The 15,093-nt window shown below is 52.5% G+C and overlaps 2 protein-coding genes across 2 annotated transcripts; both read right to left on the bottom strand.

The window, feature by feature from the left end:
- Positions 1-1,835: 1,835 nt before the first annotated feature.
- HCRT (hypocretin neuropeptide precursor) lies at positions 1,836-3,127 on the bottom strand. The gene is made up of 2 exons (XM_055327057.1): positions 3,107-3,127; positions 1,836-2,305 (listed from the first exon to the last, which is right to left on the bottom strand). The coding sequence occupies exons 1-2, from the start codon at positions 3,125-3,127 to the stop codon at positions 1,934-1,936; spliced, it is 393 nt and encodes a 130-aa protein (XP_055183032.1). The 3' UTR covers positions 1,836-1,933.
- Positions 3,128-4,904: 1,777 nt separating this feature from the next.
- Positions 4,905-9,453, bottom strand: GHDC (GH3 domain containing). Its single transcript, XM_055302439.1, has 10 exons — positions 9,359-9,453; positions 9,081-9,165; positions 8,598-8,884; positions 7,997-8,118; positions 7,322-7,808; positions 6,737-6,929; positions 6,578-6,649; positions 6,367-6,500; positions 5,915-6,000; positions 4,905-5,637 (listed from the first exon to the last, which is right to left on the bottom strand). The coding sequence occupies exons 3-10, from the start codon at positions 8,869-8,871 to the stop codon at positions 5,419-5,421; spliced, it is 1,587 nt and encodes a 528-aa protein (XP_055158414.1). The 5' UTR covers positions 8,872-8,884; positions 9,081-9,165; positions 9,359-9,453; the 3' UTR covers positions 4,905-5,418.
- Positions 9,454-15,093: the final 5,640 nt, after the last annotated feature.

Below are 15,093 nucleotides of genomic sequence, written 5' to 3'. Positions count from 1 at the left end.
GGGACACCCTAAGTGTGTTGGAGAGCAATTGTCTCTCTCTTCCTACAGTCTTGATTGAACCCTCCTTTTCTCTGGTGCCATTCAAGTGGGAAGAGAGGCTGGGACAAGAAAGATAATTCCTTTTTTTTTTTTTTTTAAAGATTTTATCTATTTATTTATGAGAGACACACAGAGAGAGGCAGAGACACAGGCAGAGGGAGAAGCAGGCTCCATGCAGGGAGCCTGACGCAGGACTCGATCCTGAGTCTCCAGGTTCACGCCCTGGGCCAAAGGCGGTGCCTAACCGCTGAGCCATCCGAGCTGCCCAGAAAACTTCAAGTGGGCAGTCAGTTTGCAAATCTCAAAGGTGTATTTACTGGTGGTCTTTGATCTCTATCTCCCGAGGAGGAAACCAGGGCAGCAACAAGAAGGACGGAGGTGAAACCAGACATGGGACTTTTTCACTACAAGCACAGAAAATTACAGGAGCAGCTGAATGTGGGGTTAGGGTGGCTGCTTCCCAGAACAAAGCCGTGAGAATGGGAAGAGAGGCTGGTGCTCATCTCAGGCCAATAGCTCCTCACCTTCACCCCCAGAGTCTGAACTGGGCGTTATCTGGACTGTTAGATTGCTTAAAAGTGCCACATCCTTCTGGGTCTCTACTTTTGGGTGTTATATGAGTTTCCTAGGGCTAGTATAACAAAGGACCATGAACTGGTTTAAACAACAGAAATTTATTGTCTCAGTTCTGGAGGCTAGAAGTCCAAGATCAAGAGAAGGTAGGAATGGTTCCTTCTGAAGGCTATGAAGGAGAATCTTTTTTTTTTTTTTTTAAGATTTTATTTATTCATGAGAGAGAGAGGCAGAGATACAGGCAGAGGGAGAAGCAGGCTCCAGGCAGGGAGCCTGATGTGGGACTCCATCCAGGGACTCCATGATCACGCCCTGGGCAGAAGGCAGGCACTAAACGGCGGAGCCACCCAGGGATCCCTGTGAAGGAGAATCTGTTCCATGTCTCTCTTCTAGCTTCTGTATGTTGCAATCTTTGGTGTTCCTTGGTTTATAGTTGCATCACCCCACCTCTGTCTTCATGTTCACGTGGTTTCTCCCTGTGTACGTTTCTGAGCATTCAAATTCCCCCTTTTTGTAAAGACACCACTCATACCAGATTAGAGGTCCACTCTCCTCCAGAATGACTTCATCTTAATTACATCTACAATGACCCTATTTCTACATAAGATCCTGTACGAAGTACTGGGAGTTAGGACTCCAACGTATATTGGGGGTAAGGGGTGCATTTGGCTAAAGACGCAGGAAAACCTTGTCCCGTCTCTGGTTAAGAATTTCTCCTGACTCCACGTACCTACAGAATGAAAGGTAAAGCCTGATGATCTGTGAGGGCTTTCACAATCTAGGCTGCAGGATCCTGTCTCCTTCCCTTCCAGCGCCTCACCGCTCCCCACAACGTCAACCACCGTGCAGCTCATGTTGAACCTTATATTCTTGGCCTTTTCAGCAAGCTCAGCTCCTATCCCTTCCCAGCCAGACTCCGCTCCTCGGTGCAACCTTCCTGGCTCTCCCTCCCTTCCCTGTCTGCTGTAAAGGCCGAGATACAGAATGGTTACTAGAGCATTGAGAGATACGTCTGTCCCCCATTCTTCCCTCCGACCATGCACCTGTGCGGTTGTCTCCGTACCACGGGGCCTCACACAGTTCCTTGCTCTGTGTTTCCAGTTGGAAGACGCCAGGGCGGAGGTGCCCCAGAGCCAGGCTTTCAGGCCGCGAGCTCTTTATAGTTCGAAAGACTCTCCCGCCCCCTGCAGGACGGAACGCGACCACGCAGAACAGAGACCAGCCACACTAAGAGACTCGTCTTTATTGACCTTTTGTCGGGGGCTGACATCCGGCGGGCAGCGAGGAGAGGGCAGGGCCAGGACGCGGCGCGAGCGGCAGCTCAGACTCCCGACCGCCCTCCAGGCGCTGCAGAGGGGACGGCCACCACGGGACATCTGCGCCCGGGACAGGGGCGCGGCGCTGGCTCTGCGCCTGCGCGGCGGCCCATGGTCAGGATGCCGGCCGCATGGTTGCCACTGGCCTGCAGGAGGCGCTGCAGCCGGCCCTGGAGGCCTGGGGGTCCGGGCCGCCGCTTGCCCAGCGTGAGGATGCCGGCCGCGTGGTTGCCCGCGCCGTGCAGCAGCTCGTAGAGGCGGCAGGAGCACGTCTTCTGGCGGCAGCAGTCGGGCAAGGGCTGCGCGGCCGCCCCGGGCGACAGCAGCGCGGGCGGCAGCAAGAGGAGCAGCAGCAGAGTCACGGCGGCCCAGGGGACCTAGGGAGACACCGGACCAGACGCTGGGGGTCCTCCGGCCGTGCCCGCCTGCAGGCCCCCGGCCCGGGCCCCGCCCACCTGGCTCCGCCCCCGCCGCCTGCGCTCCCACCTCTCAGGCCGCTAGGTCCCCGCCCTCTGCGCGCTGCTGCCTCTGCTGGAGGGCGCCTCTCTGGCTCCTTTACCCGCTCATCTCTCAAGCTCCAGCACAGCATCTCCTCCAGGAGGCGTTTTGAGATCCCCTGGGCAGAGTGAATCCCTCTTTTCTGGGGACCCTTAGTCCCTTGTGCCCCCGTTAAAGCGCTTACCACTCCACCTGAAAACCGGGTGCGTGTTTGCACCAGAAGTTTGTTCACTCAGGGAAACAGAGGCCCTGTATAGACTCTCCACCGACAAACACGTGCACGTCAAGGGCTAGCAGGTTCCAAATTGTCTTGTTTGCCTGCTCCCTTGCCGGGGAAACTGCACTCTGTGGCTTCGGGCTTGTTTCCAAACCTCTTAGGGGCCACAACTTCCTCCCTTGTAAAGGGGTATTAATCCCTATAGCGCAGGCCGCAGGAGGAGGACACAAAAGACCAGGTGCAAGCACCGCGCCTGATGCATGAGCTCTCAGGAGAAGGCCATGGATCCAGTGCTACCCCAGGCTCTCCGCGGAGGCTTCACCCCATCAGTCTCCTGCCTCGGATCCCACATGGGAAAAGACCAAGCGCAGAGACACCTCAGCTTTCTTTCCAGCCCCTTGAGCAAGCATTTCCATTGCCTCGCTGGTAGGATGAGTCACCCCTTCTATCCCTGGGGTTTTACCTTTGTAGAGGGAGGGTTCATGGCGTCTGGAGCTCAGAGTGGGGTAGCCAGGAAGGGTGTTGTCTGCAGTGGTCGGAATAGCCAGGAACTTTGAGGCCGTTGACTGTGACCCCCAATCAAGGGCCTGGGGTTTATAGTCCTCTGAGGTGGCAGGGGACAGGCGGGTACTTGCGTCCTCTCTGGGGCCAGACAAAGGCAAATCTAAGATTAGCCTCCTGCAGGGGGACCGTCTCCAGGTTGGGCCCAAAGAATGGCCGCCAAGGCTCTCAGGAGCGGGAGTGCCATCACTGCGCCCCTGGTACCCCCCTTGACTGTCTGCCTGCTCCCTGGAGATGGGGCGGTCTCCCGGCACTAATGAGGCCACCTTGCACCCAGGAATCTGGGAGCACAAAGGAGGCCTTGGCTGGGGCGCTGGCCTGGGACAATGGTGGGGGGGGCAGCTGCTAATTAGGGCAGAAGAGAAGGCAGCTATGAGCCCCACACTTCACATGGGGTGTGTGGTGGGGGGAGGGCAGCCAGGCATCAGGTCTGTGCCCTCTGTCTCTGTTGCCGTACCTGGGGTCTGTCGGGTTCCTTGGCCTTCTTCCTTCTTGGAACAGGCTTCTTAGTTGCCTCTCCCTTTCCCCAGTTCTCTCCTCCTCTCTGCCCCTCCCACCAACCTCCACGGTGGAAAATCCTGGAAATTGAACGTGGGCAGGGAGAGGAAAGCAGGTCCTCCGACCTGTGCAGTTTCCTTCCTAGTCAGGCTGCCTGGAGAGGGGGATGGAGTCCCATCCCACCATCAGCAAAGAGTGAGCCCCTTTGGGGGAAGGACCGTGCCATCTCCAAGCCAGAGTCTGTTTTATACAGGGCAAGTCTGTGGAGCACCTGCTCTCTGCCAGGCCCTGCAACGGGTGCTGGGGGCACAGTGTGCATTGGATGGTCCGGTTTTCCCAGACTCCAGAATCCAGGTGAGAAGACAACCCAGCATGATGATAGCTCAGTAGGAGAAAGGACCCCAGAAAGGCCTTGCATGCAAGGTAGATTTCTATCAGGTAAGGCTGGGGAGGGGTGCATTCCACAGAAGGCACAACTTGAGCAAAGACCTGGAGGTGACAGTGCTTAGTTCATGTGGGATAGTAGGGTGTGGGCATCATAGTTGCGGCTCCCCTCATAGGGGAGAGGTGGCTGGACAAGGAAGTGAGGACCAGGGTGGGTCAAAGGGTCTTACAGGCTAAGCTGATTGGCCTCAGTCCTGTGGGCGCTGGGGAGCCAGGGGAGGGTTCTAGCAGGAAGGAGTCCTGGGGCTGATGGGGGGCTGGGTGGCCTGGATGTGGACATGGAATTCAGAAGTAATTCAGAGGCAGGATTGGAGACTTAGCAACTGAAGGGGAACTGGTGCCATGTTACTCAGGAGGAGCTTCAAGGCCTTGGGTGAGGCTGACAACCTCATGAAGCCTCAGTTTCCCCACTGATAAGATGGATAGTTAACCCAGATGGTCTCTGAGATTGCTTCCTGTTGTGATACTTCATGATGTGTAGTACAGTTCCTACACAGGAAAGTGGTTTGTGGGTGTTGGGCCAGACAGGGACCTGTGCTAAGCCAGGGCAAGGGAAGTTGGGGAGCAATCCCTCCACATTTAGGATCAGCTTGGGGTAGAAAGAAGGTGCACACACACTGGGGACCTACCGACCTGGAGTGGAGAGTGGGGGGAAAGCCCTGGTGTCCAGAGCTGAAGGTGGGGGGAACCAGCCGCCAGCAGGAGCAGAGCAAACAGGCCTCTTACAGTTCCTCCCTAAGCAGACCCGGAGTCAAGAATCTGGTGCAAGAGGTTTATTTGGGAGGTAATCCTAGAAACCACAGAAGGGGGTGGGAATAGGAGGGATGGCAGGAAAACCAGTAAGAACTGTGTTATTGAGAAGGTTATCACTGTGGACAACTGGCACAGAATACACTTCAGAGCTGTCGCCCTGAGGGACAATGACGCCAAGGTCTTTTTCTCTAAGTCCTGTTTCTTATAGGCCGAGGGTGGCTCCTGGGAGCAGTAACTGCCAACAGTTGGAGCTTGCACAGTGCACTGGCTGGAGACGCGGGAGCATCAGCGTGGCGGGGAACTCCAGCAGTGTCCTCCAGAGGGGGCCTGGGGCTCCAAGCAGGGCTCTGCAGGCAGCAGCTGACTAGGCCGAGCCTCCCTAAGGCCTGGCAGCTCTGATGGGCCACTGTCAGGTGACACAGAGTCCACGACCCTGGCCAAGGGTTCCCATCCAGAAAGGCCACAGAGGAAAGAGCCAGGTGGCCTTTGAGGGGGATGGGGCAGCAGGTAGGCCTCAGCTCAGGATACCACCCTTCTCTGCAGACACTGGGCCAGATGCCTCTGCCTGAGGACCCGGGGCATCTCGGGAGGGAAGGGGGACGAGGGGCAGGCTGCAAGGGTGGCCCGGAGTTCTCTGAAGGCCCCCTGCCCCAGCAGGTGAACTCTGGCAGGGCCCACGCTGCCCCGGAACCGCAGGGACTTGTAGCGAGGAGAGACTTCCTGAAGGCAGTGGTCAAGCTGGAAACAGAATGGCCCGAGTGAGGAGGCTGGTGTGTGGCTGTGTGACCTGTGGATGGCGGGCGCCTGACGATGCCAGGAGATGTGTGGGAGGCGTTTCATATGTTCACCTGTGTCTCCTGTGTCTGTGGACCTCTCTCCCTTCCCAGAGCCCCAGGGAGGTTCTCCTCCCCCTACTCTCCCCGCCATCGCAGCACTGGGCCCATGGCACGGGGGCAGGAGGGGGCATGCAGAGTGAAGAGGACAGGCAGTCACATCCCATCCCTGTCTTGTTTACCTTCTCTCGATTTTCTTCTGACAGGTTCCTCAGCCCCCTTAGCGCCACAAACACCTCATAGTGGGGAGCAGAGCCTTCGGAGGAATCTGGAGACAAACCCCCATGCATACACATACTCTTGGTTTCCAACACCGAGTCCTGTGCCCCTACTGTTCTCCCTCACCCTGAGGTTTATGGGAGGAAAGGAATTTCTTGGCCAAGGGGCGGGGGGTAAATGGAGAGGAACCCAAAGCCTAATTGTAAGTATGAAACAGGCCAGGAAAGGGAAGGGGTGGGGCTGCAGCAGGAGGGATGGGAGTCAGATGTGGGGAAGGGCTTTGCTAGGAGCAGCAAAGGAGGCTGGGTCTTACCTCTTTCGTAGAGTTCTTCCTTCAGGATGGATTTGGTATGGGCAGGGGTGGGGTGGGCAACCAACTCAGGAATGGGGAGCAGGAGCTGATGGAGAAGCTTACCCAGAATGCTGCTCTCCACACAGCTGTGGTCTAACAGTTTGGCCCCTGGCCACTGCCCTACCGCCCTGCCCAGGGCCTCAGAGAATGTATCCTCTTGAATGTCTTCTCCTCGCACATTCAGGCCCTGGCCCAGCCTAGGGAGGAGGAAGGGGGAGCCAGAGGAACCTGGGGCCCTAGGACAGCCCCTCAGCTCCCCCAGGGAGTCACCTACCTGCGGACGAACCTGACGACTGGACACTGATTGTGGGCACCCACCACCTGTACCACATCACCCAGGCGGCACCTGACGGGGCAGGAGTGCTGGTGAGCTTAGGCCCTTGGTAGGGTCCCGGAGGGCCTGAGGTGGCCTAGAGGTAAGCCAGGTGTTCACCTGGTGAGACTGGTGTGGTTGGTCAGCACCAGCTCGTACTCCTCACCCTTCTGGGCTTCGGCCAGCAGGACAGTAGAGGCAGCCTCTTCCTGGGCTCCTTCCTTAACTGGGAGCAGCTCAATAAAAGGAGCTCCAGGGGGCAGAAGGTAGAGCCCTCGAGGTTGTTCTGGCCACAGGCTCAGGCCCACCATCCCTGGGGGGAGCAAGCAGCCCTTTAGCTGGTGGTACCATTGCTTTTTTGCTAGGGACCCCAGGCCCCAAGTCTCTGAGCAACTGATCCCATGGCTGCCCTTCTCTCCTTCCTGGCTCCCGCAGGCTCAGGGTGCTGCCTCAAGGACCCTGGTTGGGAAGAGGCAGTGGTTCCGGGGGGGGGGGCGGGGGGGCAGACCTGGGGGTAAATGCTGGTGCTGCGTGAATGTGTGCAAATCTCTTAACCTCTACGAGCCTCAGTCTGTGCATGTGTAAAATGGAGCTGCTGGTGTTGGGGGGATTAAATGAAGTGATTACGTAGGGCTCACTACTTGGCAGCTCGCTGTGTGGCATCTGCCCCATGCCCCCAACTCACTAGCCCTGAGTCCTGCTCACCTCCAGTGGTGGTATAAGCAGGTGAGAAGAAGGCCAGCCCTTGACACCACAAGGCCCCCAGGGCAGCCACAGCCTCGGCCTGGCCTCCTGCATCCAGCGTCACCACCACCTGTAGCTTTGGCCAGAGCCGGAGGGCCAGTCCTCGGGGCCCCTGCTCTAGGGCCTCCCGCAGCTCAGCCGCCCGCCCTGGGTTCCCGGCAGCCACTGCCTCAGCCAGCTCTTCACCATCGGCCTCCAGGCCCAAAAAGACGTCCAGGAGTTCAACTGCTGTCCCAGCTTCCAGGGCCCTCAGCCCTGGGGACCTCAGTGCCTCTTGCAGCAGGGTCCCAGGGTGCTTGGCTCCAGGGGTACTAACCTGGCCCAGGGCATGCCAAGGCCAGGGGAGAGGGTGAGGCCAGGGGGATGTAGGGGTCACCCGGGCAGTGCCCCCTGGAGCCAGCACTTCTGGGTAGGCCTTGTTTAGGGCTGCCAGACCCAGCAAGGTGGCCTGGAAGGAGACAAGAAAGGGTGTTGGTCCTGGGCCCGAGCCAGTCCCCAAGTCCCCAGGTTAGGAGTTCTTTGTCTACCCTGATGGGGGAAGGTTTGGCTGTAAGGGGTTCTTTGTCTACCCTGATAGGGGAAGGTTTGGCCTGATGGGGCCTCTGGTGCAGCTATGCTCCAGCCTTCTCAGTTTACCTGCAGGGAGACCTCCCCGTAGTACTGGGTTGAGGTAGGGGGCAGCTCCTGACCCCGCCTTTCTTCCTCCTGGGCCTGGCTGGCCTTGGTCAGAGGGAGATGGTTCCGGAAGGCGCTTGTATCTGTAGCCCCAAAGACATCATAAACTCATCCTGAAGCCACAGTTTCCTGAGTTTCAGGTAAGAATGATAAGACCTGGGGCACCTGGGTGGCTCAATGGTTGAGCGCCTGCCTTTGGCTCAGGTCATGATCCTGGGGTCCTGGGATCAAGTCCCACAACAGGGTCCCCGGGAAGCCTCTGCCTATGTCTCCCTCTGCCTATGCCTCTGCTTTTCTATGTGTATCTCTCATGAATAAATACATAAAGTCTTAAAGAAAAAAAGACCCGTGAGGAAGGAGCCCAGCAGAGGCCCGGGGCAAGGCTACTGGGGCACAGGAATGGAGAATTCATTTTGAATAATCCTGAGCCTGGGTAGGGTGTTTGGATCAGGCCCCTCTGTGCTGGCAGTAGAAGGGGAGAAGGGAAGTCCTCAGGTTCCAGAATCTGACTGTCTGGTGGCACTTCTGTTTGGGCCACCTCCTTAGACCTTTGGAAACACACCTGTGGCCCCCGTGAGGGGACAGGGGGGCCTCTGGGCTCCCTGCAGACACCACCTCAGGGCGTGCTGCTGGCTCTGGCCCGCATGCAGGGTGCTCTGCTCCAGTCTGCGCTGCTGCCAGGCGGCTGCCCAGTGCAGGGCCGCTCCTGCCACACGGTGCTGGAGGCCAGCAAGCCAGGACGGCCTGGCACCCTGGAGCTGCCGCTGCCGGAGCGAGGCCAGTGGTAGCAGCAGCCCCAGGAGGAGGAGGAGGAGCAGCAGCAGTAGCAGCAGCATCTCCAAGCAGCTCCTGGGAGGAGGAAGGGACCCAAACTCTGGTACTGGGGGGAGGAGAGGGTAACCCCTTTCTCCCCACAACCCAACCCAACCTTCACCGCACTCTACCACACAAGAAACCAAGGAAAAAGGAAGGCTGAGAAGAAGTCAGGCCCCATCAGGCAGGTGATGCAGAGGAGGGGACATCAAGGCTTCGGAGTCACACTGACCTGAGTTCGGACCCTGGCTCTGCCACTTGGTTAGCTGCAGGGCCCTGGGCAAGGCAGCTAGCTGCTCTGGGCTCCGCTGCCCTGTCTGTAAAATGGGAATAATAATAGCTCCGCAGAAGATACAGAAATGGTTTGACGCGGTGCCTGGCACCCAGCAGCTGCTCAACCAATGACAAGTCCTGCCCACCCGAGGGGCTCTGCTGCATCCCAGGATCCACCCTGTCCCAGCTCCGGGTCCCTCCTGAGGCCCGGGCGGTGGTTCCGTGGCCCATATGCACCTGTCACAGCCCACTTGTGCCCACTCCCAGCTCCCAGGGTCCCCTGGGCCCTCCGGTTTGCGCACACAGCCAGCCAGAAAGATGGAGCCAGGGCTTTAAAGGGTGGGGCCCCGACGGGGAAATCCGGCCGCGGGCCTGAGGGCGGAGCTGGCCGGGGGAGGGGCTCTTAAAGGGGCAGGCGGCCTGAGGCCGCACGTGCGCGGAGCCGCCCAGGCCCGCCTGTGGGAGGAGGGCTCCCGCCAAAGCAGTGTGGCCTTCAAACTCTGCAGGTGAAGGAGGAGAAGGCTGAGTGTGGAAAAGGAAAAAGAGCTCCACGAAGCAGCCTGAGTTGGGAGAAGGGCGCAGCACCCCGGAAGAGCAGGTTCAAGCTTGAGAGCTGTTTAAAAAAACAAAATTGTCTCCCAGTCCAGAAACCCTCTCCCCAAAGATCCACTAGCTTTCCCTGACAAAGGTAGTAGAGAAAGGAAGCCCTTTTATCATTATTATTATTTTTAAAGATTTTATTTATTTATTCATGAGAGAGAGAGAGAGAGAGGCAGAGGGAGAAGCAGGCTCCATGCAGGGAGCCTGATGTGGGACTCGATCCCGGGACTCCAGGATCATGCCCTGGGCTGAAGGCAGATGCTCAACCACTGAGCCACCCAGGCGTCCCAGGAAGCCCTTTTATTATTGAATAAGCATAAACCTGAATGGGATGCTCATCACAGGCAATGACAGAGATTGCACAGGGAGAAGAGAATCTCCCTCCCTCACTTAGCCAAGCTGCCAGAACCCGTCACCCGCATGGCATCCAGACAAGCGATAACTAGCCCTCAAAGAAGAGGACTTCGTGGCACCATTTGTCACCTGTAGCTCATCCCAACTTTACCTGTTAACTGGGGTCACCATCGGTGTTAGCTAGTAGGCTTTATGCCCAGGAAAAACAAACTTCTCTCATCTTTATGACATGAGGTCTTTTTGCAGCTTGGAGCAAGGTGCCCACCTCAGTTAGGCTCCTACCCTCCCACTGTGAAGTTTGATAACCTCTGCTCTAGAATGAGGTTCTTCTGCTGTCTGTGGTTAAGCCATCCTTGCTCCTGTACTCTGGACCCAGGATCTCAAACACTGAAACCCCTCCCGTCAACCCTTCATCCATCTTACAGGGGTCTCCCTCCTTTTCACAGCTGAGCTCCCTTGCACATTTCTGCTCTCGCTGTCAGGCTACCCCACCTTGATCTCACCCCTTTTATTTTTATATTATTTTATTTTTTTAAGATTTTATTTATTTATTCATGAGAGAACACAGAGAGAGGCAGAGACATAGGCAGAGGGAGAAGCAGGCTCCCTGCAGGAGCCTGCTGTGGGACTCGATCCCAGGACCCTGGAATCATGACCTGAGCCAAAGGCAGACACTCAACCACTGAGCCATCTAGGCACCTCATTTTTATTGATTTTTTTTTAAAGATTTTATTCATTCATTAGAGCGAGAGAAGGAGAGAGAGACGGCACAAGCAGGGGGAGCAGCAGAGGGAGAGGGAGAAGCAGGTGCCCTGAAAGCTATAATTAAAAAAAAAAATCAAGTGTAAGAGCTAAACAAGAAATTAAAAGGAGTGAGAGCGGGCCGCCTGGGTGGCTCAGAGGGTTAAGTGTCTGGCTTTGGCTCAGCTTGGGTCATGATCCCAGAGCCTGAGGGTCATGATCCCAGGGCCTGAGGATCCTAGCCCCTCCCTGGGCTCCCTGCTTGGTGGAGAGCCTACTTTTCCCACTGTGCACCCCCCACTTGTGCTCTCTCACTCTTGCTCTGCTCTCTCTCTCTCAAACAAATAAATAATCTTAAAAAACTAATAGTTTATTAGGTACAATTTACATACCATACAAGTCACCCACTTTGGTTTCTACTATGTTCACAGGTCTGTGTAACATCAGCAATTTCATGACATTTTCATCACCTTGAAAGTAACTCTATACCCTTTAGCTATCACCCCAGTCCCTTCCCACCTTCTGATCCCCAGCAAAAGCAACCACAAATCTACTTTCTCTAAAAATAGATTTGCCGATTCTGGACATTTCATATAAATGGAATCATGTAACACGTGGTCTTTTGTATCTGGCTTCTTTCACTTAGCATGTTTTCAAGGTTCTTCCATGTATTACTGTGTAGCTGTAGTTCATTCCTTTTTATTGCCAAATAATATTTATTTCATTGTATGGATATGCCACATCACGTTTATTTACCCATTCATCAGGTGATGGGCATTTGGGTCATCTCTGTTCTTTGGCTACTATGTATAATGCTGTTATGGACATTTGCATGCAAGTCCTTCTGTGGACATATATAATTGTTTTTTTTTTGCATAAAAATGTAATGAATGCAAGTGATTTATCACATTCCAATGAATAGAATAGATGGGTCCTATACTAACTCTTTAACTGATGAAAGAACTGCTAAACTGGTTTCCATAGCTGGTGCACTATTTTATACCCCACCAGGAGTATATGAGGGTTCCAATTTCTCTAGGTCCTTGTTGACACTTATTATTATCTGACTTTTTGATTATAGCCAACCTAGTGGGGTGTGAAGTGACTTGAGTTTGTGTGTAAGTACATTCCACACTCAAAGTGGCGCTTGAACTCAGATCCTGAGATCAAGAGTCACATGCTTTACCAACCGAACCAGCCAGGTACCCCAGAGTCCATTTTATTTTTATTTTTATTTTTTTCCCCAGAGTCCATTTTAATTTGCATGGTCCCAGATGACCAATGATCACATATCTTTTCGTGTATCAATTAGCCATTTGTTGACTTCTATGACGAAATGTCTTTTAAGATCCTTTACCCTTTTCTTATTGGGCTATTTGTCTTTTTATTATTAAGTTGTAAGGGTTCTTTATACATATTGTACATTCAAGTCCCCTGTCAGATAGATGATTTGCAAATATTTTCTTCCATTCTGTGAGTTGTCTTTTCATTTTTTTTTTACATTTTATTTATTTATTCATGAGAGACACACACACACACAGAGAGAGAGAGAGAGGCAGAGGGAGAAGCAGGCTCCATGCAGGGAGCCCAACGCGGGACTCAATCCCGGGACTCCAGGATCACACCCTGGGCTGAAGGCAGGCGCCAAACCGCTGAGCCACCCAGGGATCCCCTTTCTTTTCATTTTCTTGATAGTGTCCTTTGAAGTACAAAATTTTAAATTTTGGGCAGCCTGGGTGGCTCAGCGGTGTTAGTGCCGCCTTCAGCCCAGCGTGTGGTCCTGGGATCCCGGGATAGAGTCCCACATTGGGTTTCCTGCATGGAGCCTGCTTCTCCCTCTGCCTGTGTTTCTGCCTCTCTCTCCGTGTCTCTCATGAATAAACAAATAATCTTAATTTTTTTTTAATTTTGAGGAAGTCCAATTATCTACTTTTTCTTTTGTTGCTTGTGCTTTTGGTGTCATATCTAGGGGTCCATTGTCAAAATCTGAAGTCATGAAGAATACTATGCTTTCTTCTAATTGTTTTATAATCCTAGCTCTTACATTTAGGTCTTTATTTTTTATGGTGATAAAAGATGCATAAGATTTACCATTTTAACCATATCAGGTATCCACTTCAGTGGCATTACATTTTGTGCAGCCATCACCACCATCCATCTCCAGAACTTTTTCAGCTTCCTAAATTGAAACTCTACTCATTAAACAGTAACTCTTCATTCTTCCTCCCCGCATTCTCCGATGACCATGATTCTATCTTGTCTTTATGAATCTATTCCCGGTAGCTGGTATAAAGGCAACGGTACAATATTTGTCCTTTAGTGTCTGCCTAATTCATTCAGCATAATGTCAAGATTTGCTTATGTTGTAAGCTTATTTGCTTACAACACATGTTGTAGCATGTGTCAGAGTTTCCTTCTTTTTAAAAACTGATTGACATTCCATTGTATTTGTGGTCTATCCATTGTCTAGACCACAGTTAGTTTACCCATTCATCCACTGATGGACATTTCTGTTGTTTTCATCTTTTGGCTATTGTGAATAATGTTGCTAATGAACATGGGTGTACAAATATCTGTTTGGATCCCTGCTTTCAATTCTTTTGAGTATATACCCAGAAGTGGAAGTGCTGGATCACATGGGAATTAACTTTTTGAGGAATCTCCATGCTATCTTCTCCATGGTAGTTAGTAGTCGCTGCGCTAGTTTACATGCCTACTTGCAATGCATATGGGTTCCAATTTCTCCACGTACCCTACCAGTTATTTTTTGTTGTTGTTTTGCTTTGATAATGGCCAATCTAATGAGTAAGAAATGGTATCTCATTGTGGTTGGATATACATTTCTAATGATTTCTAATGATTGAGCCTCTCTTGTGTACTTATTGTCTACCTGTGTATCTTTAGAGAAGTATCTGTTCACATCCTGTTTAAAAATTATTGTTGCTGTAGAGTTCATGTTCTGGATATTATTCCTTATCTGACATATGATTTTCACATATTTTCTCCCCATCTGTGGGTTGCCTATTCACTCTGCTGTCTTTTGATGCACAAAAGTTTTTATTTTGATGAGGTCCAACTTACCTTATGTTGGTCATGGTGTCATGGCCAAGAAATCATTGCCAAATCCAATGTCATGAAGCTTTCTATGGTTTCCTTTTTTTTTTTTAATTTTTATTTATTTATGATAGTCACACACACACACACACACACAGAGAGAGAGAGAGAGAGAGAGAGAGAGAGAGAGAGAGAGAGAGAGAGGCAGAGACATAGGCAGAGGGAGAAGCAGGCTCCATGCACCGGGACTTGATCCCAGGTCTCCAGGATCGTGCCCTGGGCCAAAGGCAGGTGCCAAACCGCTGTGCCACCCAGGGATCCCTCTATGGTTTCCTCTAAGAGTTTTATAGTTTTAGCTCTTACATTTAGGTCTTTGATCCAGTTTGAGTTAATTTTTGTATGTGATGTAAAGTTCCAAATTTACTTTTTGGCATGTGGCTATCCAGTTGTCTCAGTACCACTTGTTTAAAAGACTATTCTTTCCCCATTGCATGGTCTTGGCACCCTTGTTAAAATCAGTTAAAAAAAAAAATCAGTTGACCATAGACACATGGGTTTCCTTCTGCACTCTGATTTCTATTCCACTGATCCATATGTCTATCCTCATGCCAGTATTACACTATGTTGATTACTGTTGCTTTGTAGTGTTTTGACTTATTGTGAAGTGTGACTACTTAAATTTATTCTTTTTCACTTGGCTATTTAGGAGTATACTGTTTACTGTATATTTGTGAATTTTCCAGGGTTTGTTATTATTATTTACATGTTTAGTAAGTGGCTGGATCATATTAGGGAGTCTTTCTACTTCCCACCACCCACCCTCATATGGCGTGAAGCTTGATATTGCTCAATAAGTGGGTACAGACTTGAGTATGCCCACAGTTGCCCTCACATGACAGTTATTTTCACAGATCTCTTTCCCTAACCACACCCAGCTAAGTTACACTTATCGTTAGCTGATTGCTATATATTTTTCTTTTTTCTTTTAAAGATTTTTATTCATGAGACAGAGATAGAGATAGAGATAGAGAGAGAGAGAGAGAGAGAGAGAGAGAGAGAGAGAGAGAGACAGGCAGAGGGAGAAGCAGGCTCCATGCAGGGAGCCCAACATGGGACTCGAAGCCCTGGGCTGAAGGCAGGCGCTAAACCACTGAGCCACCCGGGCTGGCCCCATCTGCGCTCTAAACCAGTCTCCCAAAAGATTCTGATGCATGCCTGGGTTT

Source organism: Nyctereutes procyonoides, unplaced genomic scaffold, assembly GCF_905146905.1.
Source record: "Nyctereutes procyonoides isolate TBG_1078 unplaced genomic scaffold, NYPRO_anot_genome, whole genome shotgun sequence".
NCBI classification, from domain to species: domain Eukaryota; kingdom Metazoa; phylum Chordata; class Mammalia; order Carnivora; family Canidae; genus Nyctereutes; species Nyctereutes procyonoides.
The sequence above is the reverse complement of the archived record's forward strand: the minus strand, read 5'-3'. Positions and strand labels throughout refer to the sequence as shown.